This window comes from Spinacia oleracea, chromosome 4, assembly GCF_020520425.1.
Source record: "Spinacia oleracea cultivar Varoflay chromosome 4, BTI_SOV_V1, whole genome shotgun sequence".
NCBI lineage: Eukaryota > Viridiplantae > Streptophyta > Magnoliopsida > Caryophyllales > Amaranthaceae > Spinacia > Spinacia oleracea.
The window spans coordinates 87,329,525-87,348,214 of NC_079490.1; the positions used below are offsets into that span (position 1 = coordinate 87,329,525).

General features: G+C 39.6%; 2 protein-coding genes across 4 annotated transcripts; one reads left to right on the forward strand and one right to left on the reverse strand.

Annotated features, from left to right (window-relative positions):
* Positions 1 to 286: 286 nt before the first annotated feature.
* On the reverse strand, positions 287 to 5,903 carry LOC110805682 (mediator of RNA polymerase II transcription subunit 11). Of its 3 annotated transcripts, none has more exons than XM_022011307.2 (5): positions 5,384 to 5,899; positions 3,728 to 3,933; positions 3,497 to 3,613; positions 2,506 to 2,695; positions 287 to 665 (listed from the first exon to the last, which is right to left on the reverse strand). In XM_022011307.2, exons 2-4 carry the CDS (start codon positions 3,788 to 3,790, stop codon positions 2,519 to 2,521), a joined length of 357 nt encoding a protein of 118 aa, XP_021866999.1. In that variant the 5' UTR covers positions 3,791 to 3,933; positions 5,384 to 5,899; the 3' UTR covers positions 287 to 665; positions 2,506 to 2,518. The 3 variants fall into 3 exon arrangements, with proteins under 3 accessions (XP_021866999.1, XP_021867000.1, XP_056699817.1); XM_022011308.2 differs by lacking the exon at positions 5,384 to 5,899 and adding an exon at positions 4,678 to 5,321; XM_056843839.1 differs by lacking the exon at positions 3,728 to 3,933 and having other exon boundaries at positions 5,384 to 5,903.
* Positions 5,904 to 11,468: 5,565 nt separating this feature from the next.
* LOC130471683 (uncharacterized) lies at positions 11,469 to 12,254 on the forward strand. Its single transcript, XM_056841945.1, has one exon. The coding sequence runs from the start codon at positions 11,469 to 11,471 to the stop codon at positions 12,252 to 12,254; it is 786 nt and encodes a 261-aa protein (XP_056697923.1).
* Positions 12,255 to 18,690: the final 6,436 nt, after the last annotated feature.

An 18,690-nucleotide genomic window follows, 5' to 3' on the forward strand; every position in this document is an offset into this window, starting at 1 on the left:
AACCTCTTTTGACTTCTTACAACCTGAAAAAACATAACAAGCACTGACAAATCCAAACGCCACTAGATAGATAGAGGAGGAAGCAATTGTAAACCTCCCAGATACTGTTAACTAATACCATTGTTCCTCCAAAAAGCTTATTGTTGTTTAGTGTCAGTCTCTAATCAAGAATATCATTGCTAGGTCTTCTAAGGTGGTGTCTTATATCGGAAGAATTCAACTTATCAAGTATGTGTTGTAAGCCTCCCAAGGTTTTGAGAGATTTATCATGATTACTTTTGCCAAATAAAAGAAAATATTGAATTTGTATATTCCTGCATAAATTTTGAATCAATAGTACAAAATTGACACTAATTTCTGAGTCGCCAACAATTCACTGATATGTCAGATAACTACCCCAATAAAATGGGTAATGGAACTGAAATACCTAACATAAAAGGGTACATACAGTAATAATAAGTCTGAAAATAGAAGATTCAGTCTAATCTACAAATCTACAATTGTGTCGTCTGTTCCCTGGAACCAACTGGTTTTCTTCATCCATACAGCATTCTTCCTTGCAAACTGTAAGAAAGAGATCTGCAATCTTTCCATCGTAGCACGCAATGTTTGAATGAATGTACTTGTGCACTTCCAGCTTCAATAGTCTTCCGTCTCTTGCATGCCTACCTCGCACAATAAAACAGACGAAAAAAATTGAGATCAATAACTAGCCCCAAGTACCAAACAATAAAAGCCATCCAATCTCCAGGAAAACCAATGCACTAGAATGGGAACTAGGGACATATGCATGTGTCTAGATAAAACATGGGCTACACAAACAGCACAACATCATTAGAGAGCCACCAAGATGCAAGGAATAACGCAAGATTCCTTAGAGGGCCATCTTTAATTACATGCACTTCTTCTGATGTCTAATAATATGAGGATAGAGCAGCTTTCCCAGGCCAATCAATCAACACTGAGTTGGAGGTGTTAAAACCGTAAAAGTGATCATACAACAAATATCTCAAGCCTAATATAGTAATATGTGTTGCTGAAGACTATCCAGGTGAGGCCGTGAGGATCACAAAGTTGAATATATAATTTTAATGAGAAATTGGCTAAGGCAGTCCTGGTCCGAAAGAACAACACAAAACCTTATGATGATCTCTTTAAGAAAGTTACTAGTTCCAATTGCACAAATTTTATGTTTCATTATCCTATCACAAAAGGAGTTTAGAAAGTTACTCCCTCCGTCCCGGAATACTTGACCTGTTTTCCTTATCGGGCCGTCCCTTAATACTTGACCTGTTTCTAAAAATGGAAATATTCTAACAATATTATATTATTTCTCACTCCACCCCTATTAACCCACCTACTCCCTACTCCATACAAAAAATAATTAAAAATTCAACCCATACTCTCCCCAACCCCACCTCTTAACCCACCTCCCACTAACTACATTAAAATAATACCCCACTATCAACTACTACCTATTAAAATAAATAAGTCAATTCAAGTACCTTAAACTCTGTGCCGGTCAAACCGGGTCGAGTATTCCGGGACGGAGGGAGTACATCGTAGCTGGAAAATACCAAAGCCAACCATCATGTATTCAAAGTAAGTCTAACTGTTGAACTAAGTCATAGTTACTAGATTCAAACAGTACAATAGCATCAAAGTTCCTTTTTTATGAATTTTCATACTTCACAACTAGTGTTTAGCAAAGGCGAAATGGTAAATGAAAAAAAATTGGCTACCTAAATTTTGGTTAAGCTGTTAGGTACTGTGAGGTATGTGACGCTTACTAATGTATTAATTCTGTTAGGTACTGTGAGGTATGTGACGCTCACTTGTTGTTCTTTAGCCCATGCCAAGCACCTCTATAACTACAACCAAGGCAAAATCTATAGCTAACTTGCGGAGTATTTATTTAAGCAAACAAAAGTTGCATGCAAAACACATTCTTTGTAGTCTGAACAGAAATTGTGATCCCAAATTTGATTTAGTATCTGTTATCCTCTCCAACTTTTTTCTTACATCAATCACCATTTATATGATTGAATAATTCAATCCAAGATAATACCATGATTCATAAACTTAGAATAAACGGGGATTCAATAAACAACTTTGTCTTCGTAAGGCCACTGACTAGAGAACTAAGCTCAGTAAACTTTTCAAATTTGTGGATTTTAAGTTTTAACAATGTGAACATGCAGACATGTATCAATTTTTAGGCCTTCTGAAGCAATATTGCTCAACTTTTAAATACATAGCTGAATATCTGATAGCTCGATAATGCTGATACATAGAAGATTGCTAAATACTTCGTATAATCGTATATCATTAACATGACACTGCAACAAAGTACACTTGGCAATGCAGGACTACACAGATATTGCAACAGCAACTAAAATCCAAGTGATGTATCGATGTACGTCATAACCTAACTGATCAGTACATCATCCAAACTCAAATAGCCCGGAAAGCTCATATAGAGGTCAAAAAAACAAAGCAGCTTACCTTTTGGTCCTCGTTACGCAGAACCTTGATATTGATCAATAATCTCCTTCATCTTATCAAGATGAGAAAGGACATACTCGAGCTTCTTGCAAGAAATCTCACTTGATAATCTTGCACTGTAATCACACTTCTCAAAGGGTCGATACTCGCATGCACTCTTAATCTCTTCACGCAACGTCACTTGGATATCCTACTTACACATGAAAGCAAAGGAATTCATTTAGATTCTCAACATTAGCACCACTAGAAGATGAGCTTATCGTCCTAAACAACTAAATAGGATTAACTCTTGACATATGTTCCCTAAATGGTCACTTTGTAAAATGAATGAAATCATATTTTACCTAATGTCATACATCTAACCTTCCCCTCCCTCGCAATCAGATTAAAGAACACAGCGCAAATGCGCAAACGAACTACAAATCATGTCTAACCAAATTTTCCCTGGCCGAACGAAATTCGAATCTGGTAGGCGATGAAACAAAGAGGGAAAGAAGGTATAATCGTCACCGGCAACACTAACAAGCTCAGAGAAAATGCCACAAAATTATAAGTCTGTTTTCTGTTGGAACATAAAAACCCCAATTCAAATCAATTCTTCCAGTAAAAATCCTTGTTCATGGTCGTTCAAATTACGACAACTTTTGTGTAAGACCGCCTTACCGAAAATACCACTTTAATTGCTTAACTAATTGGTTACATTGCTTAACTAATTAGCTCCATTGGTTAACTAATTAGTTCTAGTGATTAACTAATTGGTTCTGTTGCTTAATTAATCAGTTCCGGTGCTTAAATAATTAGTTCCCGTGCTTAAATAATTAGTTCCCGTGCTTAACTTATATGACACCAATGCGGTCTTACCTATATAAAATTTTGTATTCAAATTAGCACAAAAAATAGTAAGAAAATTAAAAAACCTAATTATCTTTCGAGTTATGTAGATATAGAAGAATTAAATTAAACCAACGTATAAAAGTTAAAAAAATGAGACCTTAATTAGTTGCATAAACTCCCGACAATGGTTGTTGAGCAATTCCTTGCGAGGCCCAGATGGATTCGCAAGTTCATCCATTACTGCTCCAGCTAGCTCCAAAACCCTAACTACTCTCTGCATTTGAAAAAATTATTGTCAAAAAAATCATAAAATTGAGGTAATTCGATTTTGATAAATTGAATGAATTAGGGCATGAAAAAAATTATGAATTGGGGCATAAAAGTTTACCTTTTCCACATTTTGAAGGCGTTGGAGCGAAGTATTTTGACTCTGAGGGGAATCCACATTCATGGCGCCCTCTTTCTCTCTCTAAATCAGGTTATTGAATTCGCACCAAGGGAAGGGGAGAACGACAGTGAAGTCTCGTCCAGTAAATTGAGATTTGAGACAAGTATACCAAAATATGGACTCGGGTGTGCAATGCTCACTATGCCCTATTGTTCATACCAAAAGAACATATAGTCAATGAACATATAGTTCAAATCCATAGAACATATAGTTTAAATATTTCACTAGTACATGTACATTGAAAACGTTCTCAATGTTCATTAGATTTTCAATAAATGTTCAACAGAGTGTACAATGAGCACTGTGCACCCGGGTGTATAATCTAAATTGGGTTGTTTGACTAACACTATATAGCTATATTACTGTATAGTTAACTTGATTTCAGGTCGTAGTAACTCTCTTTTTTCTCTCTCTATGACGTCAGCTCCTTCCCACCGTGAAACCTCATCGGAGAAAAAAGACCAAACTGGTAGAGCAACGAAGAAATCAAAAAGGAAGATCAATCATCTCATTTTCAACAATAACCATCCACCCGAAAATTTGCCACCACAAATTGCTCAACCAAACCCACCGCCTCCTAAACCTATCGGTTTTGCTGGTAACTCAAAGGGTGTTTCATTTAGGGACATGGTGGCCACAGATCAAATTCAACCAATAACAGACGCAATTGATGATGAGGGAGACACGTCGGATGATGACCTCCCCCCTGAAAACATTATTGATGACCCGAGATGCCCTGTCATCCTTCTGTCAAAAGAGGAGAAGCAAAGACTCCGCCGGCCATGGAAACATGCTCTCATTATCAAGATGTTTGACAGTAAAATTGGATACATGTCACCTATGAAGAGACTTAAAAAGAAATGGGAGTTGACTGGAGGTTTGGTACTCACTGATATTGGGCACGAATACTTCATAGCCAGATTTTCCAATTTGGGAGATTACAACCATGTACTCACTCATGGACCATGGATGCTCGATGACAACTACCTCACGATTCGTAAATGGGTACCCAACTTCATCCCGGATGACTCTCCAATGAGATTCCTCACAGCATGGGTACGCAGTGGCGGAGCCAGGATTTCACGGATGGTGGGTCACCATTTTACGCCGCTCACCATACAATCATAAATCAATGTTTAAATTTAAAAAAAAATATTAATACTTAAAAAAAAAATCAACTATTTAAATATCAAAATCAACAAATTCCTAATTCCTCAACAATTCAATTCAACAATTCAATTCCTCACAAATTCAATTCAATTCTTAATTCCTCAACAATTCAATTCCTAATTCCTCAACAATTCAATTCAATTCAACAATTCAACAATTCAATTAAATTCAATTCAACAATTCAATTCCTCACAAATTCCCAAATATCACAATTCACAAATTCACAAATTCACAAATATCACAATTCACAAACAATATGTAAATAATCCAAATTCACAAATTCACAAATATCACAATTTACAAATTATCAACGTATTACAATTCACAAATTCACAAATCAAAATTCAATTATTATCAACATATCAATAGTGTAAAATTTATAGGTTTAATAATTAAAAATTAATGTTTAATAATTAAAATTATTACCTAAACTCAAATCTGAAATCCCAATTCACGATTCAAGACTCACAACTTCACAAGCCTAGGCAGAAGACACTGTCACACTGCTCGACGCCTCGACGGCGTCTCGCCGGCTCCTCCTCGAGTCCTCGCCAGTCGCCTCCTCCGCTCCTCCGTCGCCCGTCGGTGCTCCGTGCTCGGCTAGTCGCTGCTTCTCACTTCTCGGCCCCTCCTCTTTCTCTGTACTCGACGGCGAAGCTGCTCTGCTCGGTTCTTCTTCCCCGAATCCCCGCGACGACCACGGACTGTTCTGCTGGCTGCTGCGGTCTGCGGATGAACAGATCTGGGTTCGGTCTTCGGTGGTCGGAACTCGGATGACCTGGTGGAGACCCGTGGAGTGATGGGCCGGTGGCTGGTGGGCCGGTTGCGAGTGGCTGCGTCGATTCGTCGAAGAGAGAGGTTAGGACATTAGGTTTTGTGTTTCAGTGTTTTGTGTTTCAGAGAGAGGGATAGAGAGCGCGTCATTTTTTTTCAAAATTAACTTTTTTTTTTTTTTTATATATATATTAGTGGGTCACGTGACCTAGGTTGCCCAAGCCTAGGTCCGCCACTGTGGGTACGCATTCCACACCTCTCTGTGGAATACTTTGATAAAGAATTCTTACAGAAGGTTGGAGGGAAAATAGGGAAAGTATCAAGAATTGACAACAACACAGCTCTGGCTCAACGGGGACAATTCACACGTCTAAGTGTGGAATTGGACCTCTCAAAAACGTTGTTGTCAAAGTTTTGGCTGAAAGGTCGAATCTGGAGGGTTCAGTATGAAGGGCTAATGATGATCTGTTTTCAATGCGGCAAAATTGGACACCAAGGGGAACAATGCTCATCAGAAATTGACAAAGTCATAGAAATTGATCATGCTCAGGAGACTCGAATTGACAAACACCCGGATGTCATGACCCAAACAATCATCGAAGAGCAGGGTTTTGGGTCCTGGATGATGGTTAAAAAACCACCACCCAGACTGTAATAGCTCCATTTTTAAGCAACTCGTAATTAATTGATAATATAATCAGCTTAACTTATCTTAAATTGTGTTTTAAAATATTTGAGGAAATGGGTTTAAGGAATACAAATTTAAGATAGACTGATTAGTGTTTTAAAGATATTTGATATTGTATCAAATCTTAATATTTTAGTTAATGTAAAAAGACTATTTCACCCTTGAGTCCTTGTCAACCTTCCTCCCTTTCCTTGTATTGGTGTCAATCAAAGAGGAAGACACCAATCATCCATGCTGTCAACTCCTCCATGCCCCATATTTTATGAGTTAGTTTCTTAATTTGTCATCTCAATTAGAAAACCCAAAACCCCATCTCATCTTGTCTCTCCTCTAACTAATTACTTTTCAATCGTGACTTCTTCTTGATCAAATTACTCCATCATGCGTTCATGTTTTGCCAATATCTTGTTCATGAAAGTGGTAGCCCTTGAAAAATTAATCAGTTTAGGCTCAAGAATCACTCAATTTGGAGCAATATTCCAAGAGATAATCCCTTCTGAAACTGACTGTTGCTGTTGTTGTTGTGATGCCAGCACCAGAACCTGTTTCTGTTATTTAGACAATCTTCTGATCATTTTGAGCTTCTGTTCTCTGAAAAAGAACTGTATATCTCTTCAATCTGATGAATTTAGGCTCAAGAATTACTAAAATCGGAACCCTGAGCTAAGAGATACGGTCTTCCGAAGCTGACAGTTGATGCTGCCAACGTGTTGTTGTTGTTGCCCCTCTTCCTTGTTACTTCTCACTTCCCCAACTTCTTAGTTGTGTTGTTGTATTCTAAAGGGCAAGGTATCATTATTGTCCTATACTTTATTTTGTTAGTTGGGTTTAAAAAGCCTTGAAATTCAGTTTTAGTCAGGAATTAAAATAGTATTTGACTATGAGTTTCAATTCTTATTCGATTTTTGTGAGTCAAGTTATTGATTTCGTGGTATTGGTTGTGAGGTAAAGTGTTGGTGATTAATTTATGAAGTTAAGGATAAAATTGGAAGTCAAGATTATGAGTCATCTTTGGAGATTAAAGTATGGGATGTGTTCTGGAAGATTGAATTCGGATTTAAGCGATCGATGGTAATCGAGAAATGAGATTCTTAGAGGTTTGGGTGTGACGATTGAAGGTACACATTGTCCATCCATTTTGCTAAAAGTTGGCTTGCGTTTCCTGGATTTTAAGAATTATATGATTTACATTTGAGAATAAAATTTTGATTTATGTTCAAGTACAATGTTGCTGTGATTTGGAATTTGAGATTTCGGAAAGAAAGTATGAAATGTACATTTATTTTAACATTTCAAAGAACTTCCTATTTTGTTTTCAAATGTGAAATATATGATTGATATGAATGTGTGAATTGTGAAAGCTTGACTGTGAGATTTGTGAAAAGTAACGTGTGTCTTGGTATATGATCGGTGTCAGATTTTGTTGAAAATAGTTATGCCTATATAAGAATGATAGATATGGGTTGTGAAGTTATTAGTCATTTGCATTACGGAAAGCTATGGGCAAGCCTATGCTAGTGTAATTATGTTGGTATGTTTGATAAATAGTGTTTGAGCATCTTTCTAAGTATTCGAGCTATGGTGTGACAAATTTTGAAATAACCTACGGAGTACATGATTAGAAAATCATGAGTACGTGACTCATATATATTGACCTATTTTCGGGATTAATAAGGTTTATCAAGAACTACCAGTTGAACCATACGTGAGAGATAGATTTCTTTTGTACTCTTTGTTTTCTTGAACCATTATTTGAGCCATAAAATTTTATAACAAGATCTACAAATTATTTTTATGAGACTATTATTTTCTTTATTTATGTTATGATTAAAGTTATCGTTAAATGATAGTTTCACCAATATACCAGTTATTGTATGATTCTAGTCCGAATATGACGAAAATGATTGGTTACAACGAAAAACACTTTTTGAACTAAGTTTTATGATTTGAGTAATCATAGGAAGTAAACTAATTGATCTTCTAGAATCTAGTTTTTGAACTACTCAATATATTATGTATTTTAATTAATTACTTGATTTTCGAATTATGAAGTATGGCCTATATTTAGCAAGTTATCCTTTATCGAGTTGGGAAGCTCAACATTTTATTAAATTATTTCGTTTGAGATCTTTATATGGTTTTTTGTAAAGAGTATGTTTGAATTTGAAAGACCAAGATTATTCTTTGAATAAGATGAAATAATATATTTATATTTCAACACGATTAAATTGTGGATTTATATATCCGTTTTATACTTTAACCCTAATGAGAATTAGTTATAAGATCTATGTGATAGAGTTTTGTATGTAACCGTGTGCGATTGAGCATGAAGTTAAGTTTGACTAGTATGGATTGAGCTATTAAGCTTGGTTGGGTATAGTATTTTATTGAGAAGTCAGATTCATTTAGGATTACTTATAAGTGATCAGACTTTATGAAAATTACGCATTAAAAAGGTATGAGATTATTATGCTATTGTGATTATAAGCTAATGGTTTGGAGGTGTGATCTTTGTGTTACAAGCCAAATTGAATGTGCAATTGTGTAATTGAGATTAAGGATTTTGATGGATTAATAGTGATTTGAAAATTTGAGCTGGAGAGTATGATTTGTGATAAGTTTAAGAAATATGATTTACCTTGAAATATAATTTATATTCGAGGGTTGTTAAGAATATTGGACTTTATATATATACCATGTTCAAAATTGTTTTTCAAGAATTACGTATACGAAATTTGTGGAAAGTTTTGAGTAATTCATTATGATATTTAAGCGAATATTTTGGACAAATTTATCACTTTGTATAAGTATGGTTTGTGCCAAGATTTTCAATTGTGTTTAAGATTTCAGATGAGGTTTTGTTGTGATACCAGACTTTGAGTAAGTGTGAGAATATATATTTTCTCAATTTATTGGATAAGTTTTCAAATGTGTTTTTAGTGGGGAAGAAGCCGTTAACAACGGTCATGAACAACACTTGTGTATTTGTGTGTGATTTGTGTAAATGCACAACTGTGCATCTGTGTAAATGTACATCTGTACATCTGTGTGGGGACATGTCCTAAAGTCTTGCAAGCATGTGTGAAAAGGTTGGTGACGACCCCTAAAAGTTTGGAGACTATGGTTATTCAACCCGTCTCTATTCGTATTCTCTTCCCCGGATTAGTATATATGTTTGAAAAAAATATATAATGTGTCTAATTTTGCTAGAAGTAGCAATTGTGAAGCTTGTCAATGTGTGTGTGATTTGAAATGTAAATAATTTGCTAGAAAAAGCAAATATCTCTTAAATCATTAATTTTGTGCAAGCTTTGAATTCTAAAGGATTTCTAAGAAATACATGTTGATATTATTAGTTGATATTATTTCCAAAAAAAATTATCGAGAGCAATCTGTATTTGAGTTCATTGTTTTCAAAAGGAATATATATGTGCAAGCCTCAACATGAGATTTTGTTCATGTTGTATTAGGGAATGGAGAATTAGTCTTAGTTGAGTTGTGTTAGTTGCTTAAGCTCGGGTAGACTCTGAGATACAAGTTTGAGAATATATGATGCATTCATTCTCAAAACAAATGAGATTAGTTATGCTGAAAAAATGGATTTGAAGACTTATGAAAATATAAACCGTGCGATCTTTGGAAAAACACCTGGTGACTGAGTGCAAATCTTTTCTTAATTTATTTATCAATTATAAACACCAAAGTTATGTTCAATGTTTCATGTGCTTTAAATTATTGCAATTTGATTACTGAGCTTAATTTGAATATGATTTGATTCGTATTGAATCGGTTTTATCTTTGAATTAAATAACTCATGAAATTATGTTTTAAACCACTAAAATGAGTTTCAGGTTGCGCAATGTGTACTCAGTTTCCCTGAATTTGTTCTTTGAACGTGTCCTAGTGGGGGCAGATTCCTATTCGTGATTTTGCAGGTTTAGTTAATGCTCGAAGTTGAATAAGGGATCGCGAATGCGAAAAGGGATATGCTAGCTGAATTACATATATAAGGTTGTAATAGTTTTTGTATGATTATTCTTTAGTTAAATATGAAGAGTTATTGAAAATTATGGATTAATTCCTTGTGGGTTAAGAGCTAAGTTTGATCAATGCTAATAAGTAATTCTAGTTAACAACTCGTTAAGAATGGGTTGTTATACAGACGGCGGCCAATTAGACCGGAGAAACAACAATCTGTGGTCGGCAAAGAAACTTATGTAAAGGCTACAAATCAGGGGCAACACGATTCCAATCAAAAAGACAAATCTAGCGGATTGAGATTTTCGCTATTGGGGGCGAATTTCTTGTCGAATAATGAGGATAATACAGGAAAATCAAATCAATTAGAGGCCAGTGATGTGGAGTTAATTTCTTCCAATATGGTAACTGTTGATTCGGGCAAGACTTCCCAAGACCTCAATATTCTGACCAAGGAGAATCCCTTTAATATTGGTACATCAGCACAAAATCCCAGTATTCGTGCTCAATTTTTAGGAAACGCAAAGCAGTGGCAAACAATTAGGAAAGTTAGTAATATTCCCTCAAAATCTATCCTAAAAGACAAGTCTAATGAGATGGTAACTGAATCACACACAAACAAAATCCTTGTAATCCAGCCAGGCAAAGAAAATACCCCATTGATATTCAAAGCACACAAAGAAGTAAACCAAACTCTTTCTCTCGCTGCCCTTGACAAAACAAATTTGCCTTCCCCTCACATAGTCACTTCAATCTCCCATGTCTCACCCACCCCCAACCCCAATCACACTTTGGATTCCCCCGGAGAAAATCATTTGTGCAGGATACCCGATGACGGAACCATACATGGGCATAGCCGACCCCCTGACACACAAGATGGAGGTGGAGATACACTCATGGGTGGCACCGATGCAGGTGAACCCAGAGTTGATGATAACTCTGAAACTGCCAATTGACATTAAGATTTCCCTGCGCCATATTTACCGTGCCTATAAGTCTATGTTCCCAGATACAACTGATCCTATGAATAATACACACAACATTGATATTAATTCATTCCCCATAACGTGTATGGTGTGGAATGTGCAAGGGGCCGGGAGTCGGGAATTTATTTCGGTTCTCAAGGAAGTAATCAGATTACATAAACCAACTGTGCTTGCTCTAGTAGAGACTCATATGGGAGGAGAACAAGTTGTTCGAATAGCAACGATGTTAGGCTATAGTGGCCACACCCGAGTGGATGCGCAAGGGTTCAGTGGGGGGATTTGGGTATACTGGAAACCTGAACTAGTGACAGTTGATCCCATTGAACAAAGCAACCAATATATAACCATGATAATCACAAGAAGAGGGGAGGAGCCTTGGTACCTGACTACGGTGTATGCTAGCCCAGACCCTTCCAACAGACAAGATCTTTGGCGGGACCTCACTGACTTTGCTTCGAGAAACAACAAACCATGGCTCTTGGCGGGGGATTTTAATGAAACTAGAGCAGGATGGGAACGTAGCTCAAGTTGTGCCGAAACAACAAGGAGAAGTGAACGATTTAATCTATGGGTCGAGGACACTCAACTAATTGAAGTTGAGTTTTCTGGACCATCACACACATGGGCACGAGGCAACACAATGGAGACCCGTCGAAGTGCAAGACTAGATCGAGCATTATGCAATGCTGAGTGGGGATTATGTTTTGATAAGGCTAGAGTCAAACATCTGCCTGCTCTACAATCTGACCATTGCCCCCTTCTGATTTCCTCTAATGGTTTCGCTCCAATATCAGCTATTAATCGCCCATTCAGATTTCAAGCCGCGTGGTTAAGTCATGAGAAATTTGCTGAATTTATGACAGAAAAGTAGAATGTGTCTGCTCCTTTAATTCCACTTCTCAACTCCATCTCTTCTGACCTTCAATAGTGAAACAAAGAGATTTTCTACAATATTTTCTGAGAGAAAAAGTCCCTTATGGAACGCATCCAAGGAATCCAAATATCCCTCTCAATGGGTCGCAACTCGAGCTTGATCAAGTTGGAGGCGAAACTGCGACGTGAACTTGATACTATCCTAAACCAAGAAGAAACCTTGTGGTATCAAAAAGCAAGAGTTGATTGGCTACAAGACGGAGACCGAAACACAACTTTTTTCCACCTAAGTACTGTAATTCGAAGGTGGAAAAATAAAATTGTTGCAATCAAAGACAGTAATGATCAATGGGTTCATGATGCGGCCCAAGTTCAACAACTAGTTGTGGATTACTTTGCTAATTTATTCAAGGATGATGGGCAAGAAGGAGAGCATGACATACCTACAGGAGTTTTTACGGAGTTTTCGAACCAGGATTGGGACAACCTAAATCGCCCCTATACAAACACTAACATTGATTTTGTAGTTCAACACATGGGATCACTCAAGGCTCCTGGTCCAGACGGATTTCAGGCATTTTTTGATCAAAAAAATTGGGCCACAGTTGCACCCAATGTATATTCCATGGTCAAGAGTGTGCTAGATGGGAAAGGATTACCTGCTTCCTTAAATGAAACCTTCCTGGTTTTAATTCCTAAGGTAGATAATCCTGAACTTCCATCCCAATTCAGACCAATAGGGCTATGTAATGTCACCTATAAAATAATCACAAAGGCTATTGTCAACAGAATCAAACCCCTGCTGCCCATTCTTACCTCAAACACACAAACAAGTTTTGTTCCGGGTAGACAAATTACAGACAATATCGTGATTGTGCAAGAGGTTCTTCACACCATGAAGCATAAGCAAGGTAGAAAAGGTTTCATGACAATAAAGATTGATTTTGAAAAGGCATATGACCGGCTCAAATGGTCATTCATTCGAGACACACTCACAAAGATGAACTTCCCTCTTCGAATGATAAATGTCATCATGGATTGTGTGTCTTCTCCTTCGATGAGAGTTCTCTGGAATGTGGAGCAAACTGAAGCCTTCTTACCTTCTCGTGGCATCCGACAAGGTGACCCTTTGTCACCGTATTTGTTTGTACTATGTATGGAGCGACTCAATCAGGTTATTGAAGAGGCAGTTCTTGGCGGAAAGTGGAAACCAATCCATGCGAGTATAGGAGGCCCATTGTTGTCTAACCTCTTTTTTGCAGATGACATAATTCTCTTTGCTGAAGCTTCAATTGAACAGGCAACCATCATCCGAGATTTCCTAGGGAGATTCTGCAGTGCATCAGGGCAGCGAGTAAGCTTGCAAAAATCTCAGGTATACTTCTCACAGAACATACCTTCAGAGACACAAGTTGCCATCAGCGACTCCCTTGGCATGGACTCAACTGACGACCTTGGATGATACCTTGGTATGCCAACTTTAACTGGTAGATCACAAGAGGGACGTATGCACACCTATGCGAGAAAATAGATAGAAGACTCACAGGATGGAAGTCTAAGTATCTTTCGATGGCGGGCCGCATTACACTTGCTCAATCAACTATTTCAGCAATTGCCAATTACTCAATGCAGACTGCAAAAATCCCCAGAATAGTGTGTGACAACATTGATAAACGCACGCGACGCTTTATCTGGGGAGGAAATGAGGACAAGAATAAGGTGCACCTCCTTTCCTGGGACACACTACAATGTCCAAGAGAAATGGGTGGCATAGGCATCAAGTCATCTCGTCAAGCAAACTCCGCATTCTTGACTAAACTTGGATGGAGAGTACTAACTGAACCAAACTCACTATGGTCACGTGTGCTACGTTACAAGTATTGCAGAGGTAGATGTGACATAGATATGTTTCACCCTACGACAAACATGGTGAATGTGTGGCGAGGCATAACAGACAATGTGCAATGGTTGAAAAAGGGGTCATCAGTGGCTCTTGGAAATGGCCTGAACACTTTGTTTTGGGACCATTGTTGGGCTACTGATGAGCCTCTACGCTTGGAGGCTACGGGGGAGATCCCACCAGCAATCGAAGGAGCAACAGCTCAGGAACTTTGGGATAGTAACGTGGGGTGGAAATGGGATTTGTTTGCCCATCTAATCCCTGCTGCCTCACTGGGAAAAATTGCCTCTCATAAGCTAATTGTTGATGAAAATGCAGGTGATCTCCTTTACTGGAAGGGCTCGAAAACAGGAGGTTTTTCAATCAAATATTTTCTACGTATAATGAGGGATGATGAACTTACTCCTAGTTGTCACATGTGGGATTTGGCGTGGAAAGCTCCTGTGCAACAACGAGTGAGAGTCTTTCTCTGGTTAGTGCTTCATGACCGCCTTCTTTGCAACTCCAACAGACTGAAAAGACAGCTCACAAATGATCCAAGGTGCAAGAGATGCACTCGAAATATAGATGAAACTATGCTACATCTACTAAGGGACTGCCCATCAGCAAAAAATGCATTTGGAAGAGTGTAGGAGGTCTGGCACTCCATCCAGAATTCTATACTGGAGATCTCCAAACCTGGGTTACTCGTAATCTGAAGGTGGATGGACTGTTATGCAATGAAAAATGGATAATGTGCTTTTCCCTCACCTTGTGGTGGAATTGGAGATGGAGAAATTGTGTAAGCTTTGGGAAAAGCACTGAAATTCCCATAGACACTGGTGCTTTCTTGCGAGCCCGAGTTACAGAAGCATACCAAGCTAGGTATGGGAATGAAGATAATAACCCCCACACTGCAACAACCAAAAGAGAAATCAACATCAGATGGCTAGCACCTCCCCCGGATTGGTTCTGTCTAAACACTGACGGAGCTTCAAAAGGCACCCCAGGAATAGCAGGTGGAGGGGGGGGGTCTTGCGTGATAGCAGAGGAGTGTTCGTTCGTGGATTTGCAGCTAGCTTTGGTATCTGTTCAGCCTACAAAGCAGAAGTGGCAGCAGCAGAAATTGGCCTTATTATGGCCAAAGAAATGGGAATTCAAAGGCTAATATTGCAGATGGACAACAAGGCTTGTATAGAGGTGTTAAACAATGACGACTATCAAGGAGGGGAATGCTTCTACATGCTACAACAATACCGCCACATCATCTCACATTATGATTCTAATATCCGTATCTTACATTGTTATCGCGAAGGAAATAAGGTGGCCGATAAGCTTGCCAATGTAGGTGTCGTCCAAGAGGAAAAAATAGTCTATTTCAATGTGCCACCACATAAAATAACTAGTCTTATCCACGAGGACATCATGGGTGTCACTACACCCCGTTTGGTTGTTTAATTTTCTCTTTGCACGAGGCTAGCCTCTCATATGCACCAAAAAAAAAACTAACACTATAATTTGACATTTGCATTTAATGTTTTATCTTGTGTATTTCTTCTCTTCTTTTAAATGGCTCGCTTAATTTGTCATTTTGTTCCTTTACCATGTTTTTTTGAAGGAAAGCCACAAAGGCAAGTTAGTTTTCATTTCTCGAAAGATCAGATGCTAACAAAGAGGAAATACAAGGTGGGTAAGAATTTTCCCACACCTGCCTTCCTAACCTCCATGGCAAACAATGGGCAAGCTCATGCGCTACCCTGTTCCCTTTTCTACCTACATAATTCCAATCTACTACCTCTAACAAACTACTGACATGATAAATATCCTCAAGGATTAAATGAAAATGACTATCTCCCCTTTCTCGTACCCGAATTGCGTTCACCAAGTTCAAAAAATCACTCTCCATTACCACCCAACGGTGTCCATACTCCACCGCCACCTGTAGCCCCATAAGAGCGACCTTTGCTTCCCCTATCCTCAGGTCCCATCGGTCCGCCACCATCCAAACCCCAGCTAGCCTGACTTCCCCCACCACATCACGCGCAACCACCCCCACAGTCGAGCCTAAGCCATCCAAACACCCCATATCTGTGTTAAACTTGACCATTCCCTCTTCAGGTAGCGACCATTTCCCTGGCGAGTGCCCACTAACCAGCATGCTCTCCCCCTCGTCATCATGAATTTCCGCCATCAGCTTGTTTACATACTCAACCGAGCGATGGGGATCACACACCTCCCCTTCGAACACCCACCTGTTCCTCGCATCCCATACAGCCCAACACAAGGTCATGAACCTCCCATGTTCAGTCCACGGCAGCCTCTCCAAGCAAGCTTCTCCCAACTCCGCAAAGCTGCGCCGCTAACATCCCAAATGAGTCTTGCTATCACACACTCTTTCAAGCAATGCAACTCGGTCTTGTCCTCTACCCCGCATATACCGCATAGAGGTGTCAAAGAAACTAGCCGGCGGTGGAGCCCCTTCATGGTCGGTAGCGCACCTCGGAAAGCTCTCCAGAAGAAGATCTTCACTCTAGGAAGCGTGCCAGAGTTCCAAATTTTATTCCATAACCCCTGCCTTCCCGTCGACGAGGAAGCCACCATCTCTCTTCCTTCCTCGCAGAAGACAACCCTGTATGCCGATCTCACTGAGTACACACCGTTTTTCTCGAGGTCCCAATATAACGAGTCGTCAGGCAGCCGCGCGATAAGCGGGATGCTCAGAATTTGGTCCCTCTCTAACGGAATAAACAGTTGGTTGAGCAGTTGCACATTCCAGCTTGCCGATACCAAATGGATCAAATCGCATACCCTAAGACCTTCGCTAGCCTCGCCCCTAGGAGAGATGACCCTCCCACTTTGTGTGCCTGGTATCCAGGCGCTTGACCAGACCGGGATTCGAAGACCATCTCCCACTCTCCATTGAACCCCCCTCTTCACTACCCAACGAGCTCCCCAAATCCCCCGCCAAGTATAACTCGGATTGCTACCAAGCTCCGCCTCCAAGAAGGTCCCATACGGAAAGTACTTAGCCCGCAACAATTGGGCTACCAGACTGCCCGGGTGTTGCAATAATCTCCACCCTTGTTTGCCGAGGAGAGCCGCATTAAAAAGTTTAAAGTCTCGGAATCCCAATCCTCCTTCGGCTTTCTGGCTACACATCTTCCTCCAAGCTACCCAATGTATTTTTCTCTCCCCCTTCCGCTGTCCCCAAAAGAAATTGGAAACCAAAGAACGCAATTCGTCACAAAAAGAGTTAGGGAATTTAAACACACTCATCGCATAGGTCAGAATAGATTGGGCCACTGCCTTAATCAGAACCTCCCGACCCGCCCTAGACAAAGTAATCCCTTTCCACCCTTGAAGTTTCTTCCACACTTTCTCGCGAACCCCCTTAGTGAGAACCTTTTTTGACCTACCCACTACCGTAGGGAGTCCGAGATACCTATCATGAATGTCGACCGCTTTGACGCCCAATAAGCTAGCTAGCACGTCCCGTCGGTCCACCAAAACGCCCTTACTAAATGATACTGTTGTTTTGTCAAAGTTCACTAGTTGCCCAGAAGCTAGCTCATACACCTTCAACACCCTCTTAATCACGTCCACCTCCTCTGCATTGGCCCGGGCGAAGATTATGCTATCATCTGCAAAAAACAAATGGGATATCACCGGAGCAGACGGAGCAATACGAACCCCATACAGATTACCCTACTCGACCTCTCTCCTCAGAAGACCCGATAAGGCCTCGGCACACAAAATAAACAAATATGGGGATAATGGGTCACCTTGCCGCAGTCCCCTAGAAGGGCCGAACTGTTAGGTTATGATGCATATGAATAAACATAAATCATGCGGAAAAACCATAAAGCCAGGAAACATATTATTAACACATAATCATTTAGCATAATTCAGATGCGTACACTTTGTAGCGTGCCCTCCCTAGTTGCGCCCGAACCGAACAAGAACAAGTCTTTAGGACTCAAAGTGTCGTCCCTCCGTAGATAGTCCACAGCACGTCCGAATCCGCCTTAAGCTTGACCAACTAGAATCGCCCTTAAGGTAGTATGAAATTCGGCTATTATGGGGCAAGAGAGTGACTGATTTTTCTTGAAAATCTTACCTTTGAATACTTCAATTCTCTCTGTAAATATGTGACCCTAGGAACCTATTTATAGAGTTTATGGAAAGAAATTATAATCCTATTAGAATTCAAATCTATTTAATTATAATCCTACTAGGACTCTAATTAAACAAACCTTATCTATTAGGATTAGATTTAATCATATTACGAATCCTGGTAGCCTTAGGATTCCGAGTAACACACACGAGTGGCAAATGCAATGCACGCAGGCCTTACGGCCCACGCACAGCACACAGCCCACTCGTCGCAGCCCCTTGCTCAGCATGCGCGCTCGCCCAAGGCCTTGGCTGGGCCTGGCCTTCGCGTTGGGCTTGGTCTTGGCTTTGGCGTGTGTTTGCGTTTTGGCTTGCTGGGCGATGGCCCGGCTTCGTGCTGGGCCTTCGTCTGGCAGGCCTCGTCCGATGCTAATTCGTACGA